The sequence below is a fragment of the Pleurodeles waltl genome, chromosome 4_2 (genome assembly GCF_031143425.1).
Source record: "Pleurodeles waltl isolate 20211129_DDA chromosome 4_2, aPleWal1.hap1.20221129, whole genome shotgun sequence".
Lineage (NCBI taxonomy): Eukaryota > Metazoa > Chordata > Amphibia > Caudata > Salamandridae > Pleurodeles > Pleurodeles waltl.
In genome coordinates this window covers 416,638,810-416,650,815 of record NC_090443.1, presented here as the reverse complement: position 1 = coordinate 416,650,815, position 12,006 = coordinate 416,638,810, and the positions used below count along the sequence as shown (strand labels likewise).

Here is a 12,006-nt window from a genome sequence, read left to right as displayed (position 1 = left end):
TGCTTGGCATTGGTTTTGAAGTGTAATATTTGGGCACTCCTCTGTTAGATGCTTATACATTTTTATATTTCTTTGTTTTGTTTAGAATGGATTCTTTCTTCCTGGCTGAGATGTTTAAATATCTGTATCTGCTGTTTTCTGAGAAAGAAGATTTAATTTTTGATATAGAAGATTACATCTTTACCACCGAGGCTCATCTGTTACCTCTCTGGCTTTCCACTGCAAACCACGCCAACACAAAGAAAACAATAGTATGGAATTTCTCAGTATTAATTAACATTCATAGTCAAAACTGTCCTTTATTTATTATTTGCAAGCAACATGTTTGTTTTCAGCAGCTATTATCAGAGCAGCTGATCAACTAGTAACAATACAATAAGAAGTTAATTTGCAGTGTAAGATCTACAGAGGGACTCGAGTTCTCGGTTGAGTTAATGTGTGAATAGGGCGTTAGGAATTGGACAAATTACTTAGTCATTATGCTCAACTTCCTAAATGACGATCATTTGCCTTATCTGTTCAACTAGACTGGGGAACTTTTCTCTACAAGGAAAACTGATTAAAGAATTTAGCAACATCATTGACCCAGTGTATTCTGCATATGCATGAGGGGTATCCTCACCTGGGTTGCCAGCCACCAAATCCAGTTCCTCTCTTTTCACTTATTAGAAAGTTAAAAGGATTGACTTCTCCAGTGTTCCTCTTTTGTAGGCTGCAGTGTTTGGTCCTTTGTCACCCCTTCATGGAATGGGCATGTTTTTTCTTTGTGTTTTGAGATCTGATTGGGTTAATAGAGCCCATCTCCTTGTGCAGCGCCTGCCGTTTATAATGAGCTCAAACCAGTGCATCAGATGGGACAAACAGTTTTCAGCAGCTAATACATATATGGGTCAGCTGCAGAAAACTAAATGTTGTGCCAGAAGACCAGCATTCTTGGAAAGTGTGCCTTTAATGGGATAGAGACTCTCACATCTATGTAGGGTTAAGTACTTGGCAGAATTACAGTGCTTGTAAGGGCCAGTAACAGGATTACCTCCATGTTTCGGTATCTCCTTAAACCTGTGTATCCATGGGGTGTTGGGGATCAAGGAAACATCCTGGGACATAAACTTGAAAATCTTTTAGACGGAAATCGTCAGGTGCAAGCTTTAGGTTTCTGTGGTACTAGATTACCATATTCATCCTGGTATGTGCCTTAAAGTGCCTAAGTGGGGCACACTTGCTTTGGAACTCCTCCAGAGATGTGGTTAGCATCCTCACTCAGAGTGCAGTTCACCAGAAGGATTTATAGACTGTGCCCCTAATGTCCTTGTGTCAGTACATTTGTATAAGCAGCACCTCAAATTCAGTACTGGTTACCCTGGAAAGAAAGCCTGTCCTAAACTAGGGTTTCCAAAAGTCAATTTCCAAAAGGGAGTCAGCAAACCTTTGAGTAAAAAATATGTCCATCACATTGGTACCAGTACTAGCTTCAGAAATTCTTCAGCTTCTGGCAAAAACACTAGCTGTAAAAGAATAATAAGGCAAAGAAGTAATGATGATTGAAGAGCAAAGCAGTGTCTGGGTTGGTACAGGTAAATTCAAACACTGATTTGGATTTATTTAGGACTATGCCATCAGAAGAACCAGAACTGGTATATCTGATAGAGACTTCTAGTTGCAGATTCCTTACCTTAGAATTTCCCCAGGCGTCAGACTGGTTCCAGAGATTTTTCTTTGAGCAGTACCCTTGCGTGCTGTCACGTGGCATCGGTCGATTCCGCATCAGTCTTTGCTGTTGTGGTCACCGTGATGACATTGGGGTCGTATATAGGTGCTGTGACGTCAGTTCTTTTCTTTCCACACCACGCGCTGATCCAGAGAAGAGCTACCATGGTCATTTTTTGACCAAATGCGACCTTTTTGTTGAGTTTTTGTGGTGACCTTTGGTGCATTTAGGATGTCTTACAAGGCCTGTCACTGTATTATGTCTGTGACGGATCTGCATCAGGTCTGTTTGTAGTGTCTGAAGCTCAACCACAACCCGAAGTCATGCTCCGAGTGCTGGGCCATGCACCCAAAGGCTTTGATGGAGCGGTCCCTAAAGTTCATGGCATCCCGGCGCTCGACTCCGCATCATTCACGCTCTCGCTTGAGAGGAAGGTCTTGAGACCGTTCGCGGAGTCACCACCACTCGTCGTCATCAAAATCTTCATGTCATTCACGCAAGAAAAAGAAGTCGAAGAAGAAAGCTAGGCATTCTTCGATTTCACTGCGTCGCTCGTCTGATGCGATGTGGGAGGAGCATCGACGTCCAGGCCTCCATAAGTGGAGGCTACTTCTGGGTCTGCTCCGCACCTCCCCAAGTTTGAAGGAGTTTTATGAGGCCATGCGCCTCATATTTGGGCATCCCTTATCCCTGACGATCTGGAGCCAGATCAGCGGTGGCCGACGCCATTTCTGACTTCGAAGGGGCCTTCTCTCCCCAAGTTGGATTCAGACCCTTATTACGCTGAGCATGAATTCAAGGAAGGAGTGGAGGGGATGCTGACCCTTTAGAATATCAGCTAGATAACCTGGATTTGGACTGGGCACAGGAATTGGGCAAGAACCCTGGCATGCTTTCTCCTCCTACCGTGGCTACGGCAGAGGGAGCCTCTTATTCTATTGTGGTCAGTAGAGCACCTGTAGCAGTCAGGACGAATCTCCTGACGGAGGTGCTTCAACCTGGGGCTTCCACGTCGGTACCCCTCCTCCCCTTAAATGAAGCCCTCACTGATGTCCTTCTGGGTTCTTCATCCAGACCCAGCACCGGGGCTCCTGTAAACACTACATTTGCTCGCTGCCATTGGCCCGCTCCAACAACCCTAAGTCCCTGTCCCAACACCCTACTCCTGAGAGCCTTGTCATCCAGGCATCCTCGTCATCTGGCGCCACCCGGATAGAGAATCAGAGACTGGACCAACTTGGGAAGAAGATTTTTTTTCCTTCAGTCTGGCATTGTGGTCAGTGAACACCACATGCCTTTTGGGCTGCTATACCCACTCTTTGTGGGATGCAGTCGCACAAGTTCTTCCACAGATCCCGGAGGAGGCCCCGGCTATTGTCTCTCCAGCTGTTGCAGATAGGAGAGATGCGGCTAAGTTCACCATTCAATGTGGACTGGACATGACTGACGCTCTAGGTAATTCAGTTGCGTCAACGGTGGCCATGAGGTGCCACGCCTGGTTGAGGACATCTGTTTTTTCAGGGGATGTCCAACAGATCCTCATGGACATGCCCTTTGATGGCACCCGCCTCTTTGGAGAAAAGGCAGACTTGGTGCTTGAGAGAATTGAGTCCCAGGCTACGGCTCGGTCCCTTGGCCTTTCGGTTGCCCCTCGCCTCCAACAGTCTGCCTTTCACCCCTTTCGTGGCCACGGACGAGGCTCTCTGTTGCATCCCTTTTCCAGCCACCGTGCCACCCACGCTGCTCAGCCCCTGCCTGGTCGGGGACGTGGAATCCTACTGGCTTGTGGGACAGGGAACCAGAGGTCTGCCCAGTCCACCCCCTCCCCTGCTGCAGCCTCCTAACCTTCCTAGTCCGTACCCCCTTATACACCAGTTTGTGGCAGGATACGTCATCTCCTGCCCCACTGGGAGACCATCATAACGGACAGGTGGGTTTTGCAGATCGTCCGAAGGGGCTACTCCCTCCCCTTCAAGCTACCCCAGCGGCCACGCCTCCATCTTGCAGCCCCTTACCAGAGGATCATCTGGCACTTCTCCACGAAGGAGCCACGGCTCTCTTGGCCAAGGGGGCCATTGAGAGAGGGTCTCTGTGCCAGAAGTAGTTTGTGGTTGTAGGAAGTTGGCTCTGTATGTGCTATTTCAAAGTAAGGAATAGCATGCACAGAGTCCAAGGGTTCCCCTTAGAGGTAAGATAGTGGCAAAAAGAGATAATACTAATGCTCTTTTTGTGGTAGTGTGGTCGAGCAGTAGGCTTATCAAAGGAGTAGTGTTAAGCATTTGTTGTACATACACACAGGCAATAAATGAGGAACTCACACTCAGAGACAAATCCAGGCCAATAGGTTTTGTTATAGAAAAATATCTTTTCTTAGTTTATTTTAAGAACCACAGGTTCAAATTCTACATGTAATATCTCATTTGAAAGGTATTGCAGGTAAGTACTTCAGGAACTCATTACATTAGCATGAATACTTTTTACATAAAACACAATAAGCTGTTTTAAAAGTGGACACTTAGTGCAATTTTCACAGTTCCTGGGGGAGGTAAAGTATTGTTAGGTTTCACAGGTAAGTAAGTCACTTACAGATTTCAGTTTTTGGTCCAAGGTAGCCCACCGTTGGGGGTTCAGAGCAACCCCAAAGTTACCACACCAGCAGCTCAGGGCCGGTCAGGTGCAGAGGTCAAAGAGGTGCCCAAAACACATAGGCTTCAATGGAGAGAAGGGGGTGCCCCGGTTCCGGCCTGCCAGCAGGTAAGTACCCGCGTCTTCGGAGGGCAGACCAGGGGGGTTTTGTAGGGCACCGGGGGGGACACCAGTTAGCACAAAAAGTACACCCTCAGCAGCGCGGGGGCGTCCGGGTGCAGTGTGCAAACACGCGTCGGGTTTACAATGGTTTTCAATGAGAGATCAAGGGATCTCTTCAGCGTCGCAGGCAGGCAAGGGGGGGGGGGCTCCTCGGGGTAGCCACCACCTGGGCAAGGGAGAGGGCCTCCTGGGGGTCACTCCTGCACAGGAGTTCCGTTCCTTTAGGTGCTGGGGGCTGCGGGTGCAGGGTCTTTTCCAGCCGTCGGGAAATGGAGTTCAGGCAGTCGCGGTCAGGGGGAGCCTCTGGATTCCCTCTGCAGGCGTCGCTGTGGGGGCTCAGGGGGGACAACTTTGGTTACTCAGGGTCTCTGAGTCGCCGGAGGGTCCTCTCTGAGGTGTTGGTTCTCCACCAGTCGAGTCGGGGTCGCCGGGTGCAGTGTTGCAAGTCTCACGCTTCTTGCGGGGAGTTGCAGGGGTCTTTAAATCTGCTCCTTGAAACAAAGTTGCAGTTCTTTTGGAGCAGTGCCGCTGTCCTCAGGAGTTTCTTGTCTTTCTTGAAGCAGGGCAGTCCTCAGAGGATTCAGAGGTCGCTGGTCCCTTGGAAAGCGTCGCTGGAGCAGGTTTCTTTGGAAGGCAGGAGACAGGCCAGTAAGTCTGGGGCCAAAGCAATTGGTGTCTTCTGTTCTAACTCTGCAGGGGTTTTTCAGCTCAGCAGTCTTCTTCTTCTTGTAGTTTCAGGAATCTAAATTCTTAGGTTCAGGGGAGCCCTTAAATACTAAATTTAAGGGCGTGTTTAGGTCTGGGGGGTTAGTAGCCAATGGCTACTAGCCCTGAGGGTGGGTACACCCTCTTTGTGCCTCCTCCCAAGGGGAGGTGGTCACATCCCTAATCCTATTGGGGAATCCTCCATCTGCAAGATGGAGGATTTCTAAAAGTTAGTCACTTCAGCTCAGGACACCTTAGGGGCTGTCCTGACTGGCCAGTGACTCCTCCTTGTTATTCTCATTATTTCCTCCGGCCTTGCCGCCAAAAGTGGGGGCCGTGGCCGGAGGGGGCGGGCAACTCCACTAGCTGGAGTGTCCTGCGGTGCTGGAACAAAGGGGGGAGCCTTTGAGGCTCACCGCCAGGTGTTACAGCTCCTTCCTGGGGGAGGTGTTAGCATCTCCACCCAGTGCAGGCTTTGTTACTGGCCTCAGAGTGACAAAGGCACTCTCCCCATGGGGCCAGCAACATGTCTCGGTTGTGGCAGGCTGCTGGAACCAGTCAGCCTACACTGAACAATTGGGTAAAATACAGGGGGCATCTCTAAGATGCACTCTATGTGCATTTTTTTTAATAAATCCAACACTGGCATCAGTGTGGGTTTATTATTCTGAGAAGTTTGATACTAAACTTCCCAGTATTCAGTGTAGCCATTATGGAGCTGTGGAGTTCGTTTATGACAGACTCCCAGACCATATATTCTTATGGCTACCCTGCACTTACAATGTCTAATGTTTTGCTTAGACACTGTAGGGGCATAGTGCTCATGCACTGGTGCCCTCACCTATGGTATAGTGCACCCTGCCTTAGGGCTGTAAGGCCTACTAGAGGGGTGACTTATCTATACTGCATAGGCAGTGTGAGGTTGGCATGGCACCCTGAGGGGAGTGCCATGTCGACTTACTCGTTTTGTTCTCATCAGCACACACAAGCTGGCAAGCAGTGTGTCTGTGCTGAGTGAGGGGTCCCCAGGGTGGCATAAGATATGCTGCAGCCCTTAGAGACCTTCCCTGGCATCAGGGCCCTTGTTACCAGGGGTACCAGTTACAAGGGACTTACCTGGATGCCAGGGTGTGCCAATTGTGGAATCAAAAGTACATTTTAGGTGAAAGAACACTGGTGCTGGGGCCTGGTTAGCAGGGTCCCAGCACACTTCTCAGTAAAGTCAGCATCAGTATCAGGCAAAAAGTGGGGGGTAACTGCAACAGGGAGCCATTTCTTTACAGTGGTTGTTCCCGCAACTTTCTGGTGCCCAAAAAGGACAAGGGCTTATGTCCTATCCTAGACCTTCGGGCCCGCAATCTCTTCCTCGAGAAGGAGAAGTTCAAAATGCTCACTCTGGCTCAGCGCTTGGTCGCCTTGGACCCAGAAGACTGTGGATGGTATTGTTGGACCTGCAGGGCGCTTACTTCCATATTCCCGTCCTGCCTGCCCACAGACACTACCTACGATTTGTGGTAGGTCACGAGCATTTTCAATTTACCATGCTCCTTTTCGGCCTTATCGGCGTCCCTTGGGTGTTCACGGAAGTGATGGTGACGGTTGCAGCTCTTCAGTGCAGGTTAGGGATTTCAGTCTTCTCCTACCTTGATGACTGGCTGTTGAAGGCGGACACGCCCAGAAAGTAGTATCCCACCTTCAGACTACAGCGAACCGCCTGCACAAACTGGGGTTCACTATAAACATGGCGAAGCCACACCCGACTCCTTCTCAGACGCTCCCTTTCATGGGGGCTATTCTGGACACAGAGCAGTTTCAGGCCTAGTCTCCCGAAAGACTAGTCGAGGATATTCAGGCTATGATTACAACGTTTCAGCCTCTGTCCTGGATTTTGGTGAGAACAACTCTGAGGCTGCTGGGCCTCATGCCCTCCTACATCCTGCTAGTGACTCATGCCAGATGGCATATTCGGGCTCTACAGTGGGACTTGACGTTCCAGTGGGTGCAGCATCAGGGGAATCTCTCTGACATGGTCCAAATCTTGGAGGGGACTGCGAAAGATCTATAGTGGTGGCTGTCGAATCAGGACTGGGTCATCGGCAGATCCCTCTCCCTTCGCCAACCAGATCTGACAGTAGTGACAGACACGTCATTCCTGGGATGGGGAGGCCACATGGGAGAGGTGGAGATCAGAGTTCTCTGGTTTCCGGCGGAGTCTGGGCTCCACATCAACCTTCTGGAGCTCCGGGCGATCAGGCTTGCATTGAAAGCATTCCTTCCCTCTGTCAAAGGGAAAGTAGTGCAGGTGTTCATGGACAACACTACTGCCATGTGGTGCTGCAACAAACAGGACCGAGTAGGGTCCTGGACCCTTTGTCATGAGACTCTGCGCCTCCAGACGTGACTGGAACATCAGGGCATTTCCCTGGTGGTTCAACATCTGATGGGCTCTCTGAACGCCAGAGCAGATGAACCCAGCCGTCGATGCATAGTCTATCACAAATGGTGTCTCCATCTGGAGGTAGTGCAAGGTGTCCTTCACAAATGGGAAGAGCCTTGGTTAGATCTGTTCGCCGCCGCAGAGTATGCGCAATGTCAGCTGTTTTGTGCATTGGAGTTGCCAAGGCGCACTCACTCAGAGACGCTATTCGTCTCAAGTGGAACGCAGGCCTCCTTTACGCCTTCCCGCCAATACCACTTCTGTCCAGAGTTCTGGAGAAGATCAAGAACAACTGGGCTCAAGTAATCCTTGTGGCTCCGAACTGGGCACAGAGAGTATGGTATCCAGAACTATTGACCATGGCTACCGATCATCCAGCCAGACTGCCCCTTCAGGAGGATCTTCTGTCACAGCAACAGGGGAGGGTTCTCCAGCCGAACCTGTCCAACCTTTGCCTTCATGCCTGGAGCGGCTGCAGTTGATAGCATTTGATCTTCCACCCGAAGTCTGTGAGGTTATCTTAGCAGCCAGGCTTTCCTCCAACAAAACGATATACGCCTGTTATTGGCATAAATTTGTGGCACATGTACAAAGAAGTCTCCTGATCCCCTCTGTGCTCCCCTCCCCTAGGTTCTTCTGTTCATCCTAGCAGGGCTCTGCATTGGGCACTCTTTAAGATTACTTGTCGGCTATCTCTGCCTTCCTGAGTTTGCCGGACCAACCTTCTCTTTTTAAATCTCCTCTTGTGAGTAGATTCCTTAAGGGTCTTACCCATTTGTTTCCTCCCACTCCATTTATCATGCCTCAGTGGGACCTTAATCTTATTCTTACTTATCTGATGTGTGTTCCCTTTGAGCCATTACACAGTCGTCCTTTGCGGCTCCTTACTCTTAAAACTGCATTTCTTGTTGCCATCACCTCTGCTCGCAGGGTGAGTGAGCTTCAGGCTCTTTCTTCTAAACCCCCATTTTTGTCTGTTTTCCCTGACATGGTGGTTCTCCATACGAGGGCCTCCTTCCTTCCCAAAGTGGTCACACCCTCTCATGTAGGCCAATCCATCACTTTACCTCATTTTTACGCACCCCTACATCCTTCTCATAAAGAGGAGACTCCAGCATCTGGATCCAAAAAGAGCGTTGGCGTTCTACCTCATTCGTACCAAAGATTTCCTGGTGGACAATCAACTCTTTGTTGCATATGTGGGTGTGAAGAAATGAAAGACTGTGCAGAAGCGTACCATCTCGCAATGGATGCTTCTTTGCATCAAAATGTGCTACATTTTGGCTAAGAAGCAACCCCCTGAGGGCTTGAGCGCTCACTCCACCAGAGCAACTGCTGCATCCACAGCGTTAGCACGCAGAGTTCTTGTCCTGGATATCTGTCAGGCAGCATCATGGGCATCTCTGTTGACATTTACAAAGCATTACTGCCTGGACAGTCCGGTCCGCAGAGACGGCTACTTTGGTTCTGCAGGGCTTTCTAGTATGATCTTGGTTCGCAGCCCACCACTGAGGATAGTATTACTTGGGTATCTATTCTAAGGTAATGAATCTGCAACTAGAAGTCTCTATCCGATGAACAAGTTACTTAGCTTCTGTAACAATTTATCTGATAGAGACATATTCTAGTTGAAGATTCCTTACTGACCGACCCACCCATCCTCCCTGCTTGCGAACTGATTTCTAGGGACAGGGATTACCCTTTCAGGGCCTTAGTTTTAGGTGCACCGTTCTAAGTGTTCTTCATGGCTCTGCGTTTTGGCGTAGAAAGTCGTGAAAAGAAACTAACGTCACTACGCTGAGGCGCTGCCTATATACGACCCCGACGTGATCACGATGCCAGTGGCAGACATAGAGTCTACCAACACCACCTGATAGCACGCAAGGGTACTGCTCGACAAATAATCTCTGGATCCAGTCTGACGCCTGGGGAAATTCTAAGGTAATGAAACTGCAACTAGAATATGTCTGTACTAGATAAATCGTTACCGAAGGTAAGTAACTTGTTCTTCTCTTCCAGGGGATCCTCATCAATAGTTGTAAGCACTGAATATTTCCACCCAGTGCGGAGACCCCAGGGCATACTTCGAATATTTAAACATATAATATAATATTCATATTTAAATCACTATATCTATATAAATATATGCAGCCTATAGTAAAGGCTAAAACTGACACTTACATTAGCTTTTCCTTTAATACACCTGTTACCAGATTCAAACATTTCTGTAAAAACAGAAGAGAGAGAGAGTGCAAATCCACAGGCATTATTAGCCAATAGGCTGCATTTAAAAGCATAACAAAGAAAAAACTGCAACCATGCCTTTAAGACCTCCCGGGCCTCCTGTATCCCATCATGCCCCAGAGGTGACTGTTGGTTGACAAGTTAGGTCAGTTCTTTTTTACAATTAGGTGAAGAATAAGCTAGAGGTAAGTATATGATGCTGCATGCAAGATTCGTCCGGGGAGGAGGGCGAGTTGCTGATTACTTTAGTGAGGATTCCCCAGGAAGATAACTACGATTGCAGGTAAGTAACTTATCCTTCTCTCTCTCCGAGTCTGGTAAGACGTTTATTAAAGGAAAAGCTAGTGTGAGTGGCATTTTTAGCATTTGCTATGGGCTGCATAGATTTTATGTAACTGTTTTTACATATGTGCATTATATTATATGTTTATATATGTGACATATGCTCCTGGGGTCCCTGCATGTGGGAGGGAATATTCAGTGCTTATGACTTTGATGAGCAGTCCCCTGGAAGAGAGCTAGGATTACAGGTAAGTAACCTATCCTTTTTCTATTTTCCCAGAACAATTATTTAATACCCCAGGAAAGGCAGTTTGGACCTTTGCCACCGATCATTTACAATTTAAACCCCCTTTGTTTGGTGCAAAGCCATGTATTATTAATATATATAAAAATATTTTTTTTACGGGGCACTAGTCCTCATCTGTTTCCATGTCTGACGGGGGTCTAACTATTTTCCAAACAGACATACAGTCGACCGCAAGTACCTGTGGTGTTGCACATTTATCAGAGTGACATAAGTACTGCTGCCTCCGGACCTTTTTGTCTTTACTGCCATCTGCAATTAAATATGGACATTACTTCTTCTCTGATGTATTCCTCCAGTTTCATTACCTTCATAACTGTCACAGATTGAGAAATCTATTAAAGTAGACTTTGGTTCTGCTGTGCCGTAACTCTTCTTGACTGTTGGCGTAGTTGGTGCCCTCTCTGTATTCAGATCCGCTCCTGGGAAAGTCTTTTGTTTCTCTTGAATGGGGAAAGATTTTTTCACCTTTGGATGTGAAGACCAGCACTGTTAAGAGTACATCTGTTTCTAGAATGGCAAAACAGTATTCAAACAAAGTTCCCTTCATCAGTCAGCCATCTAAGTATGGGTACACATGTATGCCTGAACATCTCAGGTGTTCTGCTACTACTGCAAAACAGTTTTCCACCACCCATGCTGAGAACCTCATGCCAAGAGGTAGATCTTTGAACTGATAAAGCATATAGTTCATGGCAAATGTGAGCAACATTTGATGCAATGGATATATTGGTATGTGAAAAAATGCTCTTTTTTTTTTTTTTTTTTTTTTTTTCTTTTTAGATCTATTGTTGCCTAGAAACCTTCGTTATCCAACAGTAGTCTGATGTGAAAAATTTCATGTGGAATCAGTGTCTACAAATTTGTTTACAAACCACAGATTTAAAATAGGTGTCAATATCAAATCCTGTTTTGGTCTTAGGAAGTAAGCTAAATAAACTCCAGTGTACTTTTCTCAGGTAGATACTTTTTCTTTTCTATTGCTTTCTTTAGTAATAACTCATCTGATTCTTTTTCCAGCACAGTTGTGATCTTTCTAGTAAAATCTTCTTTTTGGTGTCATGTTTTGGGGAATTGTTTGAAAATCTAAGTGGTAACACTATTTCACTAAATACAGCTGTTGTGTCGTAGTTGGACTCTCGCTCCTAGGCGAGACTGCTGGTTTAGGGATGACAGCACTTTTGTTTGTAGACAACTAGGCCAATCCTACAACAAGTCACAACTGTCAGCCCAACCCTCCCGGCTCACAAGCAGGACCTCACCAAAAACCCAAACAGTAAAAGGTGACTTCTGGCAGCCTTTACACATGGACTCTAGATTGCAACATTCTCAGGGGAGTCATGGTTGAACGGAAGTTACCCTTTTCTCACGTTGGTAATAAGTCTCAATCACACACAGGCAATAAAGGAGATGCAGGAACGTTTTCAATAGGTTTATTAAAAAGACTACAATCTATTGTGAAATGCTTGAGCTGCAATTCTTAGGATAATGAACAATGCAAGAAGCAGAATTGTAAAG

At 47.3% G+C, this 12,006-nt stretch overlaps 1 protein-coding gene across 2 annotated transcripts in view; it reads left to right on the top strand.

Annotated features, from left to right (window-relative positions):
• Nucleotides 1-12,006, top strand: part of EDEM3 (ER degradation enhancing alpha-mannosidase like protein 3) — a 367,252-nt gene that overhangs the window by 205,201 nt on the left and 150,045 nt on the right. For both annotated transcript variants that reach the window (XM_069231637.1, XM_069231638.1), the window contains exon 14: nt 86-251. In XM_069231637.1, coding sequence (XP_069087738.1) covers nt 86-251 — 166 coding nt within the window. The remainder of the gene's footprint in view (nt 1-85; nt 252-12,006) is intronic.